This window comes from Haliotis rufescens, unplaced genomic scaffold (assembly GCF_023055435.1).
Source record: "Haliotis rufescens isolate VD_foot unplaced genomic scaffold, xgHalRufe1.0.p SCAF_13, whole genome shotgun sequence".
Classification (NCBI taxonomy): domain Eukaryota; kingdom Metazoa; phylum Mollusca; class Gastropoda; order Lepetellida; family Haliotidae; genus Haliotis; species Haliotis rufescens.
Genome location: NW_025963813.1, coordinates 12,345,135 through 12,368,998, shown reverse-complemented (window position 1 = coordinate 12,368,998; position 23,864 = coordinate 12,345,135). Strand labels below are relative to the sequence as shown.

The 23,864-nt window shown below is 37.3% G+C and overlaps 1 protein-coding gene across 2 annotated transcripts; it reads right to left on the bottom strand.

Moving 5' to 3' along the window:
- Positions 1 to 515: 515 nt before the first annotated feature.
- Positions 516 to 16,691, bottom strand: LOC124139112 (paired box protein Pax-7-like). Of its 2 annotated transcripts, none has more exons than XM_046506135.2 (6): positions 16,536 to 16,691; positions 8,508 to 9,020; positions 3,175 to 3,516; positions 2,876 to 3,000; positions 1,903 to 2,071; positions 516 to 1,311 (listed from the first exon to the last, which is right to left on the bottom strand). In XM_046506135.2, exons 1-6 carry the CDS (start codon positions 16,600 to 16,602, stop codon positions 1,178 to 1,180), a joined length of 1,350 nt encoding a protein of 449 aa, XP_046362091.1. In that variant the 5' UTR covers positions 16,603 to 16,691; the 3' UTR covers positions 516 to 1,177. The 2 variants fall into 2 exon arrangements, with proteins under 2 accessions (XP_046362091.1, XP_046362092.1); XM_046506136.2 differs by lacking the exon at positions 16,536 to 16,691 and adding an exon at positions 14,995 to 15,109.
- Between the last annotated feature and the right edge of the window lie 7,173 nt (positions 16,692 to 23,864).

The window sequence follows — 23,864 nt, the reverse complement described above, 5'->3', positions numbered from 1 at the left end:
ATCCGGGTTAGAGTAGGTCTTCAACAACCCAATTCTTGCCGTAAATGGCGACCGTGCTTGTCGTAAGTGGCGAGTAACCGAATCGGGTGGTCAGGCTCGCTGATTTGGTTGATGCATGTCATTGTATCCCAATTGCGTGGATTGATGCTCATGATGCCAATGACTGGATTCTCTGGTCCAGACTCGATTATTTACGGACCACCGCCATATAGCTGGAATATTGCTGAGTGCGGCGTTAAACAACAAACAAACAAAGAAAGATTGTTGCCAAACAATATGATTGTAGTTGGTGGCGAAAATCAGTTCCTATATTTGACTGTAAACGTATTGTTAAAATCCCACGGCCTCTGGATTATCCACATTTGGATCATGTTTGAATATAAACCGCCAGCGCCTGAAAACGACCGGAAATATTGCAGAAAGCATTGTAAAATCACACTGACTGTCTCTTCCAGAAGGCATGATCAAACTTTATCAAAGAAGAGTATGTTAAAAGTAGCATAGAAACCACGATATAGTTTGAAAATATATTTATTCTCGTTTCAAAAGTAAATATTGCATCAGTAGTATGTTTACATCACTATACTTATGTATGGCAAATGTATGTCAATATATACAATAATCTGCGTTGTTTATAAATGTGGATTGCACATTATGCACACTACAGAAGGTCCCACACATAGAAACAATACAGGAACATTTATATTTACATGACAAGTACATTCCAAGACATTCTTGAAACAACACCAACCACAAGTCAAAGACTTCATCAATGCTTAAATATAATGTAAAATGTTTTTCTATGGGGCAAATTCACAAACAGACTGTATAACCATACAGATAGCACCATTGATTTGCTAACTTTGCTCATGAAACATACCGGTTTAAAATCAATGCCATATCAGGAGTCTATCAGTATGACATTGTCATGCATGTACGATCAGTTCACTTGGAATACATTATCTTGTATATACTTAGGTAGCTATATACAATGGCATTGTGGAATGATCCTTTCGACTCAGTTACATCTGAGATCTTGGGTGCTTCTCACTGAAGCGTAGTCTCTTCTTCCTTATTTCGTCACATAACCAGATTGTCAACCACGGTTGATGCAGCTGTCATTTTGAGCATAGGAATGTTTGTGTTTGTCAAAATGGATGACGCATGTGGTTGCACGTTACACAGTTTGATATGAACTTGTAGGTCTCGCGAGATCTGTATTGACGAGACCGAACCCCAACATGGCGGAATGTTCACGAGATTTCAGTCGTAATGCCGCTAATGTTTCATCTGTTGAGCACTTGTCCACGCCTGAAAAGACAACGACACGTTTTAATTTATAGTGCGTATATAGTAGTTTCAATATATCGTTAATTCCTTTTGGGAATTAGGGTTGGGGACAAAGAGAATAGGTTTTACAAACTGAACAAACATGTGGAATTAAACCACGAGCTTCTGTGTGACAGCCGACCGCATTCCAACACACTTATTCATATATGTATACGCGAGTGCGTGAGGTGGGTTTGAGGGCGTTTTCAACAGTATTACAGTTTTATCATGGCGTGTCAGCTTAATGTGGGAGAAAAACCGAGGAGATGTAGGTACTAGATGTTTGTCACTTAGGGAATGGAACTGACAAACCAAGGCGATTCTGGGATTCGAAACCACGATCATAGGATTCTGGCACGGATAAGGGACGTTACTCTGCACAACGATTTGTGGCGACTGATCCCTCCCTATACAAGACATCATCTTCATTCATAAGGACCCGAAATGTTTGCCTTTATGACTGCTTTTCTGTCCATTTTTTTCTTCCATCTTTACTCTGGATTAGCAGGTGATTACTCTTTTAAAAAACACATTATTTTTATACAAAATACATCGATTAATGGGGTCATGTACCTTGAGACGTGAAGGTCGAGGGAGTAATACTAGACTTTGCGACGTCATACGGGTATGTCGAGACGCCAGGATGGTATGAGCTTAGTGTTGCGAGAGTTGAATTCACCGTCGGCGTTGACCATGCTGTGGAATATGTTGTCCCTGACGCCAGGCTGTTGTATGAGGGGACCTGAAAGAATGAAAGAAATAGAAAATACAAAATGTTTTCAATAAATATAAATAATTATAGAATTGGAGTTTTGCAACATGCCTCTATTGAGTTTCAGAATTGTTATCTTTGCAAGATCAATGGTCGCTCTTGCGTATAGCGACAAATTGCTATCGCAGGTTCATGCAACATACGCTCACTTTTTTCAGTCATGGGAAATCAATAACCATCGATCGCAGTCTATTCTATTTTTTTCTTTATGTAATATAATCTATCTTTTTTTATGACTCACAATAACATATTTTATATCGCGGAAGACGACTGACATTGGTGTCAAGGGTCACTCGGGTAATTCTTAGGAATCATAACCCGATTATAATGGTCGGATGTGATAACAACGGATAGCCAGCCTGCTACATTCAGATATTGAGATAACGACCTTCGTTTCAGTCTAGCTTTGTGGTTTACGCGTTCTCTCGCCACGCATAACAAAGGGTTCAATTCCCACAGTGGCACAATTAGTCAGACAAGACTTAGAAACAAGTATATATGAATTGTCAATGCAAGAGAATAGCTAGTCTCTATTATCCACCGAATGAGATTCCATTTGGCGCAAAAGGCAAAAGAGCTGTGAAAATTATATGAATGGACCACTGAAAATCAGGGATGACACCAGGTGTTCGCAAATGGTGACGTTCAAGCTTCACTCGCGCAGTCAAGCCAGATGCTTTAACAATAAATGTAGCAATAATCCCGTTTGAAATGACTATTTCTGACTCAGAAACGAAACATATGTGTATATAATATATGTGGTAAGCGCCTTACTTGAGCTGCATGGCTCAGATACGAGTCCATCAATCCTCCATATGATACTTCCGGTTTGAATGATGGCGGATGGGAAAATGCTTGATGAAGAGGGCCGGGCAGTGGTGGACGATGCCAAAACGTGTCTGAAAAAAAGATATATTACAATAGTAACACGGTTCATTGCCTTGGCCAAAAAATAACATGTACAATCAACATTTTATTCTGACATCACTGATCGCAACGATGGATATTTCCTTATTTTCATCAAACAACTGGCGGCATGGTAACCGATTTCGAATGAATCATAAAATGCGTACCGGAAGCGGAAGGAATGTGATAGCTTGATTCAGGAAGTCCATACGGCGCATGGGAGCTCGGCACTGCTTGAGGCATCTGGAGGAATGTATTGATTGCTGATAGCTGATTGGTTCCTACTTGTTTTCGCCATCTTGCGCGTCTATTGCTAAACCAAACTTGAACACGTGCTTCCGTTAACTTAGTTCTCTGTGCTAATTCTTCCCTTGTATAAATATCAGGATAATGCGTTCTTTCGAACGCTCTCTCGAGTTCTTCAAGTTGCTCCGCCGTGAAAGTAGTCCGGCTTCTCCTCTGTTTTCTCTTCAACTGCAGTCCTGGTTCAGAATCACAGTCCGAAACATCTGAAATAGATTAATATTTAAATAAATTTCAATAACGAAAATATACATCTGATTATGTACGATATATTCGAAAACTGGTTATTGGTAAAGATGATTATTCACTTTTGTGAACAAATCTGAACACGGCTGAAAAAAAGCACACAATCTTGGTGAAAACACGGGCTGGTCATATCAAAAACACGTTCAGTAAAGAATAAAACACGACTCCGAGGTTTTGGTTGCGATTGTAAGATTCCAGGGTGGCAGGGACCGCGCTTGTGATACCGAACGCGAATCCCCATGTTTTAATCACCAGGTCTCCGCCTCCAGAGTGTTTTACCATCTCGACCATGGACGAGGAGTGGTGTTTTATCAGTCTTATAAACCGTCAAAATAATTTAGTACTGAAACGTAAACCTATACGTAAACCTAAAATCATATAAGTAAACCCGTGTTTCCATGTTGCGATGCGCGGTATAAGGGGGGACACAACAGTGAAGCGTCGTCTCTGCTCTAAATGCACGAGGTGCGTTTTGCACGTGCAAATACCGGTACAGTGACATGACGTGAGGCACGTGGCATTTCAAGCTACGTTCCGACAGCAAGCAGTCGACTTGAATGTCCCAGAACCAGTGTAAGGTTTTGACCCAAAATAGCTTTATTGTGCTGACTGACATGACTGAGAAGAAAGTTCAAACAGTAACTGAGACGATTTTAATTTGCGTTTGGGAATCCGCTTTAATCCCGATCAAGAAGTTGACGAAAGGTCAGAAATTTGTTTTTCGATTTGTTTGGAATAGCCAGAACTGAAAACTCGTTTTCTTATAAACGTATCACCAATTGAGTCACCCATTTGACCTCACCTCATCTTATATTATAAAGTGTAAATATCGTTTACTGAATGACAATCTATCTGCTATAATATCAAAAGGATGGTGCATGGTTTTAGATATTACAAACACATTTATATAAAACAAGTATGCAACATTAATTTACAAAGTGTTTTTCAATGTCAATTTCAGGAGACAATGCTTAAACTATATGTCATTATTCAAAAGGCGATAAGTCATGAAAGCAATACAATTCTCACCTTTGTCAATGATATACAGTAACAAGTGTGATTATGGGCATGAACCGTGTCTTTTCAGTGAATTAAGTACTGTGAAGTACTGTCTCATGACAAGTTTCTTTGACATGAGGTACATATAAAACAGCCTCCCAATTGCTTTACTGCGGGCGACTTGTCATGACCCCAGACTGGATGGGGTGTTACAAGACAGCCCCATATAAACATGTCGCTAAATTCAATCAGTTACAAATCACTTCATCATATTTCATTGGGTTTCATAATGGGTTTTTTTTTCTCTTCATTTTTTTTATTATCTATGGGGGAAGAAAGGTTTCTATTTGTATTTTCAGTTTCTACTAACAGAAGCTATAGCGATGCGTCTCCCATGCGAGTATGATGCGATTTGATTTCATGGTCGGTGGAACTTTTAGCTTCAACTGACTGTCACTGACTGCTCACTTTTTAATACAGCCATCTTAAATTAATTGAATTTTCGGAAGGGGTTGAAACAGAAATCATCTCATGCTCAAAGGAATGTATCTCAAATAAATTATTCATTGGGGGTCAAAATGGCGGGTCGTTTTTCACAATTGAAATGAAATTCGGCTTAGAGTTATTGAAGGTAGCTCAGGGAAGAGATGTATGGAATAAGGTTTATGATTCCCCCCCTACTGTGAACTGCTAGGGTCTCTAAAGCTGGTTTCAAACACATCGGTCGTCTGCTAACATTCACAGCCGCACGGAACGACGGGAGTTGATCTTCAAAGGCGCCCCCTGGCGAGAGATGTGCACACGCCACGGCTCTCACAGTAAATGATCAAATCGGAAAATTCAGCATTAGTTTCAGTTGCTTGCCGATTTCGAGGGGTCTTTTCAAACCGTCGTAACGGTTCGGTACACGAAGAAAATGACAAATTTATTATGAGAAATTTAAATGTTTCGTGCTGTGAGATGTTTAATAGCTGATGGGGGGATCTCCCGCCACGACATTGTAGCGTAGTCAGGTTTGTTTCACGGTTCATAATTCACCCACAATGACTTCTCAATTCAAAATCTATTCTACACCAAAAACGAAGCAGAAATAAGTTGGGTATAATTTCGTGGCTTGAAAAGGACTCGCAAACTGACATTAATTTTAATACTGTCTGTTTGTAAGGCTCAAGAGCCCGTTCCTTGCAAAAGAATCAACACGGTTGGACTTAGCGTTTGATCCATCTCCGTTTAAAAAGGTGGTCAAGTTTTGGTAAAAATTACCAACAACCGAGGGAGTGTGCGCAATTAACAACCACCCCCGATGCGCAGATCCATCAATCACGTTTATAACTCCTCACAGGTGTGGTAGATGCGGCGAGCTTGACACCACCACTGAGCCCTGTTGGGTTATTTTATAGATGAGAATTTGAGTGTTCGACCCAGAGCAAACGAAAATGAGACGCTCGGCTCGAGGTAATTTAAAGAGAAACTTTGAATCAAACGGCACTTTACTCTCACCTTGACATGACCCCCTACAAATTTAGGTGGATTCAATCCCATAAAAATATGTTCCATTTAGAATTAGAAACATCTGGCCCTACTCAAATACCTCACCGCAAACAAAGTTACATTGAGTGCTCGACTATCTTAACGTTATCTTGAACAAACGCTACGTCATTTCGTGAAAACGTCCGTCATTTGAGAACAACCAGCAATGCTAAACATATAGATCACAACCAGTACAGCATTGACGACAAAGCATCCGCTGAAACAAATGGATCCAGGTTTATAACGACTGATGCTATGTTATGGTTAACAATCTGGCTTCATCATTTGCGTCATCAGCTCGAACCTCGTGAATTTGAAACTATAACAAAGGGATAAAGAGTAATGAAATGGTCAGCTTGCGCCTATAAATGACAGTAATAGAGTTAAATCAAGCTTGCTTGAAATGGAATTCTAAATTATTTTCTCAGCAATTATTGGTGTTTTCTTTCACCCGCAATCCATGTTTACCCAACGAAATTTAATAATAAAATCACGTGTCACTTTGTAATGTTCAATTCACACCTTCTCGTTTAACGCGCATCCTGGCGCGCATGACACAAGCTGTCAATCAAACACGTGGTCAGCAACAAGCCTACGGCAGTACACGCCATTTAGGACAAAAGTATATTTTCTTAGGCCATCGGTAGAATGGCAATAGTCTAAAGTGGAGGTAATAGAACGAGCGAAGTCAGAGTTTAACAAGGGAGACAATTAGCCCTATTTCACGGGTCAGTAGAGGGCGCTTCCTTGTAACACACACCTATCACTTATCTGGTTTGTCAGAAGGAAGAGATATGAGGATTAGGCGCGACAATGGAATGGTTGTTGGCCAAACAACCTCTTTAATAATAGGACAATCAAACAGCTCAATGCAACTGGACACATTTTGCTATTCCTTGCTGTCACTTCGTTGTACTAATTCTGTCCCCGTTTAGACTTGAGTGAGTAATTTCTGACTTGTCTATTCGGATCTTCGTCACTGTCACGTGACTGTACGGAGATTTCTGCTAACGATCTCCTAATTTTAAGTATGAAATTGGGTATTGAGTGATTTGAATGCATCACGCGTTTAAGGGTGTGTCAAGGGCTCAATAAAATCGTTCATTAATTCGTTGAAAAAACATTGTTTTTCATTATCACTTTCAAATTGATTCTATGAATTCATTATACGGATGACCAAAACCCAAATCATGATAATTAAATATTCGTTTTAGCTATTCAAAAATCCATCACGCGACAATTCATTTTCAAACATCACGAGGCACACAATAGGCCATAAACTAGAAAGACATTATACAGCATCATTAATGATTCTTTGACGTTGGAGCACACACGTATAAAAGTCCAGCTACACCGAATGTTTAAATTCAAAGTAACAGTCATAATATTCGTTTTGCAACAAACATGCTATGTTCCGAACAGTAAACATCAGTTGATACACCTTTTTCGCCGTGAAAGTAGCACGTCCAGTTGTTCAGCATTAACATCCCGCTTTTTGTGTCATGTTCATCAACTTTGATCATCGTGTATCCGGACAAAATTATAGGCAGATAACAATTAAATTTTTATTCACTCTGATGAAACTTCAGATAAAACGGTGAGATATTGTTAAAACATGACTGCACCAACAGCTCAATTTTGAAATAGGAACTAACATACTGTACTGTTTTCAAAAATTAAGTAGATGTTTGTGCACTCTTTTTGTTGTTAAATGCCACACTCAGTAATATTCAAGCGGCATGACGCCTGGATTCTATAAGGACAAGAAAGTTTCATAGCCTTATCGTATTTATTTGTACTTTTTGTATTTTATAAAGTATACCATTAATATGTTAACTGATCATACACTTCGTATGCGGAATGTCTCTAAACCGATATAAACTAAAACGATTTTGAATTGAAGCATATACGTATGCCTGGTGCAACGAAATCTGTACTTTGATATACCTGTAACTTTATGGCCCTTCAGCATATGTGTTGGCACTAAAGTATGATTTCGACGCACCTCTTATCTCGAACTACGGATAACTCGATATATGTTCGACGGTCCCCATGACTTCGAGTTTAGAAGGTTTCGTTGCACAGGTTGATGGACAGTTGATTGACCAATCAGATTCTGGATCAATTTATCGATGATGGATTGAAATTAAAAAAAACATCTATGTGGAGAGTGAGTCAGTATGGTTTTACGCCGCTTTTAGCAATATTCCAGCAATATCACGGCGGGGAACACCAGAAATGGGCTTCACACATTGTACCCATGTCGAGAATCGAAGCCGGGTCTTCAGCGTGACGAGCGAACGCTTTAACCACTAGGCTACCCGACCGCCCCTCTATGTGAAGAGATATGCTTTCGGGGTTTTATGGATATGCTTGTCAAAACCTACGATGTACCTGTCCAAACAAACAAATAGATCCTTACCCTCAAGTTTATCTTCACTTGTATCTGCAGTGTCGTCTCCTGCAGAATCTACCAGTTTTTCTCCGTTGCTCCTGGCAACCTCTTCTTCCTCGTCTTCTCCATCTATGCTCTCGTCGTCGGAACCTTTGCAGAATTTGGACCGGAGAACACGACTGATTGAGCTAACACTCGGGACAGTGCTTCTGTCACAGATTCCTTCCTTGAGTAGCCTATCTCGTATCTCCCAGCTGAAAATACCTGGGTTGTCTTTCTTGTACGTCTCAATCCGTTTCTCCACTTCCGGTGTGGCAACCCGCGGCTTGCTTCCACCGATGACGCCAGGACGTATACTTCCGGTTTCTTGATAACGTTGAAGTATTTTTGAGACGCACCCGTGGGAGACTCGAAGCTGACGGCTTATGACGCATGGACGTACACCTTGAGACGCCAACTCGACGATCTTTAGGCGGATGTGGTTAGGAAGAGGACGGCCGTTGATGAAGACGCCGCCGAGTTGATTTACACGACCTTGGCCTAAATGAAATGGACACATGACGATTTGAAAAAAACATTTGACACAGGTTACTGTATACTGATGAAAAATTATCGACATTGCAGTTATACGTATAGTACTGAATTCAATCATTTAGAAAAGGCAAAAAGTTATTTTGTTTAAAGAACAAATTTAAATAGAGTTATTTAAGCCGTTTGGAAAATGTTTAATTAAAGAACATTGCCTTTGAGTGGTCACATTGTATGCATTAACATCAGAAAATCAATTCGCGTTACCCTGCGATATTTTTCTTGAGGATATGAAACACCCAAGAAAGATAATTGGAAACATCCATTCATAAATTAAATATTATTTTCTCTTTGAAAAAATCATAGACAAATTGCGCGATTGCGCGATAATTAAATGCCGTATTGACTCAACAACTTTATGACAACACAACTTGTATACAGTTCTCAGTTGTTATTTAACTTGGAAGGAATTTATACTGTTTCGAGGATTTGTGAAATCCGGCTTATTAGTTCTATCATAACTTTCATCAAGACGAAATTTCATCAGTTTCTTTATAATCAATAACATATCAACACTCGTGTGTTTCTTAATAGAACGTTTTTGCACGACAAACAGACCCACCGGTTTCAAAACATTGCCCAAGGTATAAACGTCAATACATTTTCAGAGTGTGGGGCACATCTAATGACCCTATTCTCAACGTGATAAATAACAATAAATTAAATAGGATGAAACATAATCTATTGTAAACACTGTTCATTCCTCAGCCATTACTGTTCCAAAAGTCACCCGTGTAAAAACAACACAATGTCTCAAAATAATAAAGTTACTTTTGAGGAAATAGGATAGGTTCGGCCATGTTGCAGGCTTTTATTTGTTCAAGCTTCCCATCTTGCAATAAATGAAAAGAGTAATGGTTAATTGTCGCACAGACGTTTAAAAGCCCGAACACAAAAGGAAGCAGCCCTTAGATGTATTTTCAGTCCATTTGATTGTATGGTTATAATACAGGAGCTTGACTCCGAATTTAGCCATTAAACATTCTGCTAGAATACTTCAACTAAAATTCATTTTAGTCAGGATTTTTTTTATAAAGTTTATATAATTCTTTCATACAAATACATGTTCTCAATATAAAGCGTGCCGATGAAGGTTTTTAGTCTGTATTCATCTTTCTTAACTTAACATTCATTATGTAATTACAGCGTCATAGTTAAATTTTCGATGATTTCTGACATAGTTAACCGATGCGGTGTTTCAAACCAGTGAACTTGTTTGAGTTTTGGAAATAAGTCCCGTGTCCGATGATTCCTATGAAAAGCGACGATAATAGTATTGTCCATTAAGGTCTTTTTAATTCTTTTCACGATATAGTCATAAAATTAGTTGTATGGAAAATATTTCCACTCACAGTAGGCTATTAAATATCTAAATTGTGGATATAACCATAAAATGATAATAAAATCAACAGAATGTTAAGCGATTATAACGTGACAAAAGTTAAAAAACTTAGCCCCTTTATTCCGAAATTTATCTTTAGGAAACCACTATCTGTAAAGTCAATGTGCCCATCTTTGATATTTGATATGTAATCCTATTTATCATAATACAACCGTAATTTGTGAAAGACTGTCGTTTAATAGCGTCCGATGTACATCAAGGATGAGCGCCCTATAAAACTCTTAAAATGCGTATTAATGCTAACGTGGATAAGTATATTGTTAATGTAATGGGAATTATTTGGCATAAATCTTTCCTCCATAATTTCATATGGGCTTTTTACCGCACACACCTTCGAGAGAGACAGATGAGCATTATTCTAAACGCTAAACGCTTAACATACAAGGCAAACAGAAAAATAATTCTTTTTAGAACGTCAATGCAGAATTATTCTCATTACAACTAATTGCATATATCGCCATACACCACAATGTACTTGCATTGGATTTGAGTCGTTATTCACATTTTCAAGTTATATAATGGCTATTTGTGTTTTGTATTTGTACGTATGAAAAATGAATCCAAACAATACCTCCATACACATTAACGTGCATTATTTCCACGAATGAGAACAAGAAGAATATTCTTTTTAACGGATGGTATCGTAAATGTGAAAAAATAATCATATAATTCTAAAACCGCGTCTCATCAGACGGAATCGTAAAAAATACCAATTCTGTATGGTGTTTTGTATTTAATTACGTCATACCTTTATGCGCGGTGACCTAGTTTGCATTTATGTTCTTATACTTATAGCACTAAATAATGCAACATAATGCCATGAAAACAGATTAAAGTGGCTTTCATCTTACAATCACATAAACAACCTTTCACTCTCCGTTCAGTATATACAGAGAATATTTTCTGAAATTATATATATATATAAATATATACTCGAAGGCATTCATGGGCATTGGCTACAAGAATATTGAATAGTACTTGCTGTTAACTTATTGCACCGAAATACAATGATTGTGATTTGTGCATACCATTAAGGGTCATAACGAAATGGATGCTAAAAATCGATATTCGGCTGTGTTTATGATGTACGCTTGTTGTTCCGATTAAACACACAGTATTAAAGGGACATTCCCGTTATTTATAGGCCGCAAAGCTGCCATCCACATAAATATAAGAACAATGGCTTAAAACTGAATTTACAAGAGATTTTATGTCTTGGCGTATTTGATAGCAATCAAATTTGTGTACCAATCGTTATGGCTGGCGTCATGGCTCATATCAATAATATGCACAGTTTATACTAGAAACACCCAGTCCTTTCAGAAAGTTACAAATAATGAAATCATGACAATAACAAACTTGTATAAGAGCTTTTTGAAAATACTCTGTTTAACTTCCCTAAATAACCAACCTGTCCTGCAGAAATCGTTGAGCCTCTTTTGTGTTTAAGTCGACTTTTATACGTAACCCTCCAATGAAAATTTCCCAAGCTGCCACAGTCTTGGTAATTACAGCTATTTATGACATTGTGGCACTTGTTACCAGCTCATTATACCACATACTGATATGTACAGCGAGACAGTGGGAAAACACTCACGAGAAATATACACTCTTTTCACAATCAATACTGCTATAGGGAGGTATAATTGACAGCCGTCGACAAGTTGCGGACACATTGTCCTTGTCTATGGCACCGTGTTCCTTTTCGCGACCGTCTGTCGACGGGGGTTTGTTAGAAGGTGGTGGAGGCCAAAGTTTAATCAATGATGTAATTACTATAAAGTATTCATTTGGAAATGGGTTTCAGAACCAATTTTGATTTTATGCTGACGTCCAACAAAAGAGCCCCACGTGGATATACACAGTAATAACCCTCGAAGAGTGGAAATATTGACTTAATGGAATTTAGATTTTTGCAGCGAAATCGCAAACTTTGGTATTACTGCTGTGTTGATGTTCAGCTTCGTGTCATTTAAAGACAACTGTGACGAATGGAATGATGATTATTATGATTCGTATGAGTATATGCAAATTTTAACGATTATCGGTACTTTAGTACGGGATGGCCTTTGATATAAAGTGCTTGAACTAACGCCTGATGAATCAATAAGTCATATGGATGGCAGACATTTGATGCCCGAAGTTCAAAAGAAATGACAACTACAATGATGGAAAGACTATGAAAAGGCAGCATATGTTTACAATGAAACATTTAATTTACTGTCGAAGCATACACAAGCATCAGGTACATGTCGAACGATTTACGAAAGGTATCAATAGTTAAAGTTGATCATCATAACGGGCGTCAAACGGGACACGTGTATACGGTGCAGGTTAGAGGTAGTTCAAAATCATATTAATAAAACTCTTTTGACTCCCCAAACGACCTTCTATGACCATGTTATTTAGTATAAAACGTTGAGTACTGGAATGTAATTGTACTTCTTATAAATGTGGTACTGCACGAATATTGATTGTATGGTGATTTCAATATCTCAAACTATCATGTTCCATTGAAGTTTAATCACCAACACTATCTGAAGACCACAGACAGCGAAATGCATTTTGTTCTTAACTGACTCCATATATTTAAAAAGAAATTATCGCATTTTAGTTTCAGGAATTATACTCTCAGATTAATTTTGGTTTATTACCTGTACACCACATAAATAAAATATTTTAAGATTCTGTATATTCTTAAATGCGCATTTCAACATACTATTTTCAATACTTACAACAGCGCCATAAGAAAGAAATCTTGAAGAGGAACGCATACAAAATGGCGATACTATTTTAAATCATTACTCAGGTTGGTATCATAACATTCATTTTCACATAAGATACAACTGTGGAATAGGTGTTATTTATCGATAAACATGGATAACAGGTATTTTCAGCACAGTTGATTAAACGCGATGTATTAAAATAATTTTAAATCCCATTGCCTTTGTCTGTAGGATGCGCTGGTGCCTAAAGTGATGAATGTTAAAGTGCAGACACCATACTCATAACAGATGAATTTACACAAAAAATGCACCAACGCTTCATCGCAAAACAACAGGTGCAATGTTGGTGAAAATGAACATGTCATTACAAGTGAGACTCAACGGGAAACCATGGAAAACGGACAGAAATTAATTACTCCTCAATGATTATTTAAACGATGTCGACACCGTTTAGTTAAGGAAAACAGGTGGGGCGAAAAGATACATCAGTAGAATACCAATCCATTGACATATGACAACAACAACTACTATTTTGAAAGTAAATTCGGGTGATAAAGGTTTATTGTTAAGATATCAACCCAACAAACAGACATCATTTCTCATCTGCGATCTTTAACAAAGAAAGTCCGAATGTTTTCATTGTGGAGCTCTTCAGTGCCCGAAGGCGTGAAAACGCATTACGTCCGGCACGAAACCACAAATCGCCTACCCAACTGTTGCGTCGGAGCCCGTAACAAAACTAAATGATTCGCTTTGCCACATGGCCTTGATTACTTAGGCACTGACCCACCCTACCATGATAATTTAATTACACTCTTTGGTTTTGAATCATTAACTTTTTCGCGCCTTGGGCGTACCAATTTAACTTTTCTCATTGCTCACACTTTTTTCTTTTGTTTATATATCTTCAAAAATGTTACATATATACGCACACACAGAAACATAGCCCGAAATTGCACATTTGATAATCGTGGAATTAAATAATCAAATAGTTAACGATTAATTTAAATATTAAGAATTGCAATCTTCTCATTTTTCTGATGTAGATGATCTACACGTCCTAGAACTAATCATGCGATGGCTTTTCTTTATCAAACCAATAATTTAAAGTCAATTCGTTACTTGTAGGTGTATGCTATAAATGTGGCTAATTTAACTGTGGAATTATAATAGGTTTTACATTAGCCTACCACAGTAAAGATCACCTTTCCACGAGTATTGTTATGAAAGAGATGGTTTTGACATTTACCTAAAAATAAGATTACCAAACCTCAGCATTAATGCGATCCCATTTATAGTATTATCGCTCATTGCAAGATGAACGTCCTAGAGATGGTAAATATGAAGCGGAATTATGCATCATTAAGAAAGGAGTAGTGATTGCGCACGCGCGTAAGTGTTATTAGTCAATTAGTTTATGACGCGTTAAGTGAAGAGCATGTAAATTTGCAGATTATCTGATTCGATAAGGGACTTAACATTAGTTTGAGGTGTCCCGAAAGCGATGGTACTAAAATTCGGCTTCTAAGTAAATTGCGAAATATCCAAAATAATAGTATCATCATTATCCGATTACACAACTTTAAACAATTTAAAACCTTCCTCTGAAAACGTATAAAACGAAAATTTATTTACGACGTAGAACACATAAGGATATACATTGTTCAAACAAATTTAAATTACAGACGTGTTATAATTAAAAGCACAAATACTGAATCAGTCTATTTGACAAATTTGACCTTAGTAAGCCATTGGATTGATACAGATTGTAACACACCAAACATTCTTAAACACACACCTTTCATAAGTGCCTCTTGTTCTATCCGAGAAAAATCCATCATGTCACTAGAGACTTTCCTGGCCCTGCTTCGTGCCAAACTTCACCTTTAGCACTCACGTTGCGATTTGAGAAGCGAGGGGTGTGATGGCAAATTTGTAGTCTTAATTTTATGCAAATTTTGCGCTTAATTATGCACGTTAAGACAATTGACAGACGGGATATCTCAGTCAGACTTAATAGGGGGTCACCGTCTCAGGATATCAGGCACATGTCCTACCCCCCGTCTTGAAAACTGTGCCCTATCACATTTGGCAATCTCAGCGCTAATTAAGCCATGTAATAAAACACTCGGATCAAAGCAACACAACACTTTGCGAGCAATTTCTAAACTTTCGGCGTTGTTTTAAAGATAGGATCATTACAAACTTGATAAGAAGGCAACCTGTTAACCAACAGGTTACCAGCATATTAACACCGAAACCTTGTGGCAAGTTAAATGTTGAAAGAGGCGCACCGCAAGGAAAACACCTTGCTCTGTCTCAATTGTCATTTCTCGCAATTAATTGCGAGACCAATCAGCGTTTGTTTTACTCAGCGGGAAGTTTATATAGTCCTTTAAATAGTTACTTTCTTGGAGGATTGTATTCAGTTGAGTTAGCTGGTTGGTCCGCTGTTATTCATTTGAGATAACTCATTTCAGGTAAATCGTATTTGAGAGGACATTTCTACCGAATACGAAAGATACTTCACGTATATCACCTATGCTCTATGGCAGTTCTCCAATTATATTAGTTCATGCTCTGATGGAATAGACATATCTGTTTTATGACAGTTTGACTAAGAATATTACGATCATGATTATTGCTAAGGTGTAATGATATTTTACTCCGCGAAAAACATGTTTGAAGCCAACGTTTTAAGTTCCCAGGAACCTGTGTCTACAATGTGTATTTCCAAACACGATATACATTGAAACTAAATGCAAAATAATCCATCAAAACAATGGCAGCGGGCTTGGTTGATAAGAAACATTGCTTACGATGTAAAATTCAACAAAACTATCTCAATGTGTATCAATGTTTAAAATGTTTGTCTGTGGGCACAGACAATATTGAGCTTCGCTCTACGGTAGAACTATGAATGTTTAATGAGCATATTATTTCGTTAATTATATCAACATGCAACAAATCCATAACAACGGACCCCCAGTGAAGAGAAAACCGTATATAAAACGAAGAAAACAAAATACAATAAAACTGGGTGGTATATTGGTGAATACTTCTTTGGAATAGAATATCCAAACATTTACATTATCGACACTATGTGTCTGTCCTATCTGTACTTCATGCAAATATTAACATTTTCCCTCTCCCTTCAAACGTAATATAATCCTAGACCTGCGTCATAGCACATCAAATCGGTAATTTGTATCCGACACAGAGTAATTGAGGTTAGTAAATAATTTCACGGTAAATGTATCCGCACACTTCGGCTATGAGTTTTAGCACCAGCGTGACTGTGAATGCTGGATATAAGTTAGTTAAGGTGTGAATACATACCTTCCATAGACAGAGGCCTGAGAAGGCCCAAACCAGCCAAGTGGTACGGTAAAACGGGGTTCAACATATCTCAGGTTGGCACTGGTAGTTCTAACACCTCTGTCGCACTGCGGTGTGAAATTTGTATCATAACTCGGATTTCGTCGCGTATACGACTTTAATATAATTACTTAGGTCGGTTGACAGAGCAATACTTCACACATGGCTAGTTTTACCTGCGGTTGGAGCGTTGTTGTCACGTGATGTTGATTTTCTTCCACATGAATGGGGATGAATGAGGATCGGACCTGTCAACCTGTCACGGAATCAATTTGGGGGTGGGGTGTACGGATCTACTTTGAAGACGGGGTAACTCTTGACTTTTGTTATATTGCTTAAGTGAGGTGGGATAATAGGAATTTATAGCATACCTGGAGGAGTAAAGAAACTATATCAAGAACGTTTGAAAGATGTGAAGGGCTGTTGGATACACGAATATGATAGGGCATTAGCCAATGTTGAAGACTCTAAAGAGTTGAGCATTTTCATTTGATGCTTTTCAAATTGCACACAGTGCAAAAGAAGTGAATGTTTGAACTCAATTTGCCCAACGCATTGAGTGTCTTTTTCTTCACGTTTGACTCCCCGTACGTGTTTCGTTGGGAAAACTACATTTTGCTGTGCTTTGATGCATAATTCACTTTATTGACAATTTGCGGAAAGGTTCTGTCAACTATTTCTATATGTTTGAAATGAATTCATATAAAGAAACAACGTGTAGGTTGCATTAAGCACAAACGTTGTTTACATACTCATACTATTGCATATTATCGTATTGGGACCAAAACATCTGAATAAGTCAGATACTGTTAAAAACTTTGACACCTATTAAAACCGTCTTCATTATCATTAGAAAACTCATTGTACCTTTCCGACTATATCACTGAGAGAAATTAAAAAATATTATCTTTGTCAGGTAGGTATTCAATTCAGTTGGTTAACGTCGCTGAAACACTGCCGAATCGACGTTACATTTCATTCACACTCTCACGTTGGTGGCATTTAGATACGTTTGAACGAACAAAAATGGAATAATTTCAAAACTGGTCAGAGACACATTGATCATGATGACAGAATAAGGAGTGCCACACACAGCTGTGCAGGGTATTACAACGCAGGATGGTTAACATAAACTTAAAAGCATTAAGTAAACGACAACATATCCCTGGATACACGTGGCATTATCATTTTCAACAATTTGAACGAGAAAGCTACGAGAAAGCCTTCGATATCCAATGTGAAATACAACTGGCCAAAGAAAAACTAGTAAAAATATGACAAGATAACAAAACATATTATTTGTTTAACTCTTGCGTTGAAAACTTTTATAGAGACAGATGACATTTCAAATGTACGTGTAAGTATAATATAATATCATATTGTAATTAAACTAGCAGGAGACAGAGCAAGCCGATTGTTCACCTGGAAAAAACAACACCGGGAACATACGGTAAAAGTCAAAATAGGGAATTGCATCAGACATAGAGTTTGTCACTGATGCGTCAAATTTGGAAATGGTCTTCACATGTCTACCATAAAACCTTTTGAAATTTTTACTTGAAATCTTCATGCTCGACTGTACCCCAACATTTCTTACATGTAGACACCAAAGGCTGGAGCTGCAGGAATATTGGTCTTTATAAAGGGAAAGTTGACTATTGGAAAATTGAACTCATCCCTCTTGTCATACATTATTGTTTATAGTTATTTGTCACTCTGAATCTTTATGCACAGATCCAAACATGGATCAGATGAGGCAGTTTCAAAGGTCTCTTTTATTTCTTGTTTTAAACAATAACTATATTCCATATGGTCTCATATATTGTCTTTAAAGTTTACATATTCTGAATATAAAACGCCAACGTCAGAGAATAACCAGTCTCGATTATCCACCGAAACAGATGGGCGTAAAAGGCAAAATAGAGGTGAAACGTATGTGAATGGATCACTGGAAATCAGTATTCTAAAATATCATCTTGATCTGTAAATTGAATTTGTACGTACATAAGGTACGTACACAATCTTCAAATACCGAAAACAGACACACAAATGACAACACCGTACGTTTCTGCTTTTTTACGGAGAGTTTGAGGTATTGCAGCATTGATGAACAAATCATGAATAGGTTTCATAAAACATTTATTAAAACACACACAACAATTTCAGTTTCCAGTATTGTTGCGGAAATGTATGTTGCATGTAAATAAAACAAAACATTTCAATAATCAAAAGAAACATTTTCTTTAAGCAGAGTCCGTTGTTCGATTCCAAATACATCATAAACTTGTGTTTATAAAAATAGGGATGACTCCAGGTGTTCGCTAAAAACAACGTTAAACTATTGACAATAGTTAATGGCAATGAATGTGCAGTCTGTATTTATATTGCTGCTTCGATGTTTTGTCGTGGTAACACAGTCCGTATAAACTTTCGTTTAAACTTCAAACGTATTTTACTGCGAAAGTAAATCAAATGGATTAGGCACAAGTTACATTATGGTAACATACATACATACATACATACATACATACATACATACATACATACATACATACATACATACATACATACATACATACATACATACATACATACATACATACATACATACATACATACATACAATGCAACTTTTATCAATATATTTTATTATATATTGACATGGAAAAATATTATTAATTTACAACATGAACATTATACCAATATTAGTACAGATTCAGTAGGTCTTTGTGTACTATAACCAGCATGTATAACATACTGTATACAAGCAACACGGAAGACAAGATACACGAGAGAAGTATCAAATTATTCTTATTCTAATCAAAATAAAAATCTGTTTGTTTTCACATTTGAACACCAAGTATACAACAAGAAAATATATGCATTCATAATAAAATATTGCGAAAAAGTTTAAACTTGAGATTACTGCTTGAATAGTTGAACCTAAGACAGTTTATGGCATGTTACATCTTGTCAATCCACATAAAAGAACCCCTTCCTTTCTCATTTAAGATTCATAAAGCATACAATCTGAGTAATCAATTATTCATTTAACTGAAATTAAAATGAACGAACACAGATTCAAGATGATGACATAAGGAAAACGAAAGAGAAGAAAAAGCAATTATGAACTGATCTGTTATGACAATTTCGCGTTTAACATGACGAGGCATGATCCGGGAATTAGTGCATAACTTAAAAGCAACAGAATGGGTGTTGATGTGTGGGTGCGTGCGTGCGTGCGTGCGTGCGTGCGTAGTTGCGTGCGTATTTGCGTGCGTGAGTGATGATTTGCTGAGATTACGAACATAACCGTTGTCTTTTGTTGTTGGATTGAGAAAAATTCTCCATGCACTTCATTGAACTGAATAAATTCGAATAAATTGAAACCCGATTTCAGAATGTTCGGTATCTCACTTATGGTCATAAAAAATATCTAAAAAATATTCGGAAATGTGTATTTAAATAGTTTTTGTAAGTACAGTGTATTTTATTGTACACAAGCGCTAAGAGATATTTCAAATAAATATCCTTGAACCAAAATAAGAATTCAGCCAGTGAGCCTATAAAAACTGACACAGAAATCGTCTTTTTGATAAACAGATTGTGTACGAAGTCACGCGAGCAATTTCATTTCAATTTTCAGCTAATAACGTAAGAAGTGCTTCAAACAGCCGCCACGGGTGCCCTTCAGGTCATTTACATCAAAAGTTACAAGAAATAACAAGGTGGACCTGTTGAACACTCGCATATATAATGTCGAGGGCGTTGTGTTTTCACAAAATCATTTCCACATACAATACGTCCGTCGGGATAGCGGGTTAGAATACAGGTTCCCAGTCCCTATGCTGGTCGTAAGATGCGTCTAAATGGATCAGGTGGCCCGGCTAGGTGATTTGGTTGGTAGCTTGTCATCGTGCCTCAACTACATGGGACTTTGCACTTGATGTTGCTGGAAAATTGCTGACTGCGGCGTTAAACAACAACATTTTCAGCGACCGATTGTCCCACGAAAAGTATGGATCGAATAAAAATGTTTCTTTATCCCAAGTTAATATTTGCATAATGGCGGTGGTCATGAAATGGATTTGTTTTAAATCATTTTCGCCTTTGACATTTTATCTGTGATCTCTTATATGTCTTTTGACACAATTTCCATGTTCATGTGCTACTCCCATCCCCCGAAATAAAATCAATAAAGTGGCGACATTTCGCAAAAATGACGCGCAAGAACAAAATATAAAGGAGATATTTTACACCTAAACAGGCCACAAAGATATACATTAGCATGGGATTTATGTGTATCTGATATTAACATCCTTCAATCCTTAGATCTTCTGCAGATAAATTTAATGTACATGAAGATTTTTTGTGTGACAATACAGTCATAACAAAAGATTGCTCCAGTTATGTCTGATCAAATACTACAGGTACACAAATGAGCACATATATATTCTGTTTTGCACGTTATGGTATATCCAAACTGCTATTGTAATACAAGTACAAAAGGTCGGCTTTGCTTTTGAGAAACGTAGCCTCCACGGGCCAGAGATTCAAAGCCATCATTTGTCATCGTTCCCGAACAGCGCTATACAGGGTAAGAATGCCCTAACACATGATTGATCGATGTCTTCCAATAAAACCACTTTATTTGTTCTCAGCTTATCGCATAAAACTGCAGCTAAATGCATTAGCGATTGACTTAAGGGAGAAAGATCACCGCCTCCTTAACCTCTTCGGCGTTAATTCTTGTAATCAACACGGACAGGGAGCTTGCGAACATAGTTCACCTGTTTCGCCCACATAAACACTTGTCTTCTTTGTGTCTCTAGCACCTTTATCGACTATCAATTGCCATTCCGGATCATTCAGTTCCGATTCATTAATTGTATTTGCCCTTAACCTTTAGGAGGGTTCTTTGTGGCTCAGGGACCGTGATGTGCCGGCAAATGAGAGGATGTTCGTCCCTGACAGCCCAGTAGAGGTGGGTTGGGCTGATGTGGGGGTTGGGAATTCTTTGGATGCCTTGGGGTGTTGAAATATATATAAAAGAATTATTTCGCTTTGTGCGTAATAAAAAAATGGAATGTCGGGGATGGACGAGGTTTTGGTGCATCAAATTAGGTTTTCAAGTTGGTGACATATTTATTTAATAAAAGTTACATTTACGAGATTGATGGTAAGGTATTGTATTTATATATATATTGTTTAGTGTCCCAAGTTTATATACAAAAATATATTTTAACATTATTAAAACTGTTTTCAAATTGGCGATTTTCTTATTCAAATAAAATCTTAATTTAAGAGATTGAATATGCTTAGCCATAGCATGCAATATAGTTATATTTGTGTGGTTATTTTCCGTTTGTATTTTAAAAAATATTTTAAAAATAGTTTTTGGTGTGCATCATTGGAGACCATTTTCAATTTCTCTTCATAAAATTATCGAACCGTTGCGTGTTAATATTATGCTGTTATTAAAATCAGCGTAATGTATCATCAATAACATCATCATCGCCATTTTTATCTTCATTATGCTGGCACACAATTACTACTGCCAGTACAACCACGCGTACTTAAAAATAATTACATCATTCTGAACCGTCACAGCAACTCAGTATTGTTCACGTTCGAAATTTAAACTATCACAGAAGCACATTATCAAGTGAATTCTCACGAGAAAGCGGACTCATTACACATTATATTATACATACAATGTAATTTGAATTATCAAAAATCCTCATTTGTTCGTGTTCTGATTCAGTGAAGATTATACACTGGGAGCATATGTTACCGCAAATGGAACAAAACCACGCTGTCATTATGAACATGTTGGTGTCATTCGATGGCTCTTAACAAATAGTTATTGACTTGCTTATTCTAGAAGACTACGGTAAAGCTGTCACACTTGAAGGGCATTGTAGACTGTATCTCGGAATCACCCCTAAAAGATAAAACATACATAAGAGGAATAACATTAATTCATATATTTTTAAGTTGCATAATAACTAAATTGAATTTATAAAAATAACTCTAATAATAATAATAATAATAATACAATGTTATTTATTTGTTTTTACATACAAACATACAAACAAACAGGACAATGCGATCCGTCCTGCCAACTGCTGTGCATTTCGACATTGAAAGCATCAATTTCGAGGCATTCCTTCTAGAAATATCCGTACCAATCGGAAAACTACACCGGACTGTACAAATAACACAAAACCAATCCAAATTATTAGCTAATTTAACTTTCAATGAAACGAAAATGTAGAAAATAATCTTATTGTTGTAAGTTGTATGTGTTGAGGGGTTCGACACGCCTTCTTGTAATGGTCAGCGAACGCCGGCGACAGAAGCAATAATACTCTAACCTTGTTTACGTGCGTTATCCCCAAATACGTAGCATATTTCTATCAAAATTCCCCGACAGGGTATGAAAGCAACCCTCTCATTTTCTCTATCGTATCATTGAGGCAATGGCGGCAAAGCGTTAAGACTGTCAGGGCAGTCACATATAAGCCCTCTAATCCTTTCGCTTATCTAGCCCGTATTAAAAAGACTCTATCATCCATACACGAAGCAAAATATAATCAATTTATCTTGCTCTCAGAAGTTAAATGCTTTCATAGTTTCCATTTCGACTCGAAGTGCGAATTTCGTCAATAGACTCGCACTACGGCGCCAGAAAGAAAATGGCGGTCGGGGACCATTCATTGTCGCCTATTGTAACATCAAATTTCATCCTCCTTCCTCACAGCATGATCGCCGTGGCTAGAAGGGCTTAACAAAGCAGTTATATTTTAGACGAGCTGGGATAGGGATAAAAGCAACTTAATAACGATAGGCGGGAGAAATTAGGTTTTGTATGGCGAATTTTATCGATTTGGAAGCAACCCGACTATGAGTAATCCGGGGACAATGGAACCAGTGTTGGCATTGCTTGGTGCTTCCAAACCATGTCGTGTCATTTTCCACGAGAATCACAATTTTCACGGGAAGTTAAGATCGGTATTACTGTTCATAATGCGTCTTTTGAGTAGCTACTCGCTTCACTGTCGAACATACACTGCGCATTACAATACCGCAATTGACTTACCAGATGAGCTGACGCGAGATCACGAGCCATGCGAGACTAGAACGAGATGGCCGTCCTCTATCAGCATAATTCATATTCACGCCTTGTTTCAATTTTTAAATATATCAATTGACAAATTACTAACGCAGTGTCCCGTTTCACACCGCTATCAAATGGTCTGTTTTACACAAAGCATTGCACTTCAGGGA

What these genes read in the sequence shown, in the direction of transcription:
- LOC124139112 (XM_046506135.2), bottom strand. Translation starts at nt 16,602, where the DNA reads ATGTTGAACCCCGTTTTACCGTACCACTTGGCTGGTTTGGGCCTTCTC. An exon ending in TCACATTCCTTCCGCTTCCG is followed by an intron (nt 3,001 to 3,174) that starts GTACGCATTTTA and finishes TCTTTTTTTCAG; the next exon opens with ACACGTTTTGGCATCGTCCA. An exon ending in ATCTGAGCCATGCAGCTCAA is followed by an intron (nt 2,072 to 2,875) that starts GTAAGGCGCTTA and finishes TCATTCTTTCAG; the next exon opens with GTCCCCTCATACAACAGCCT.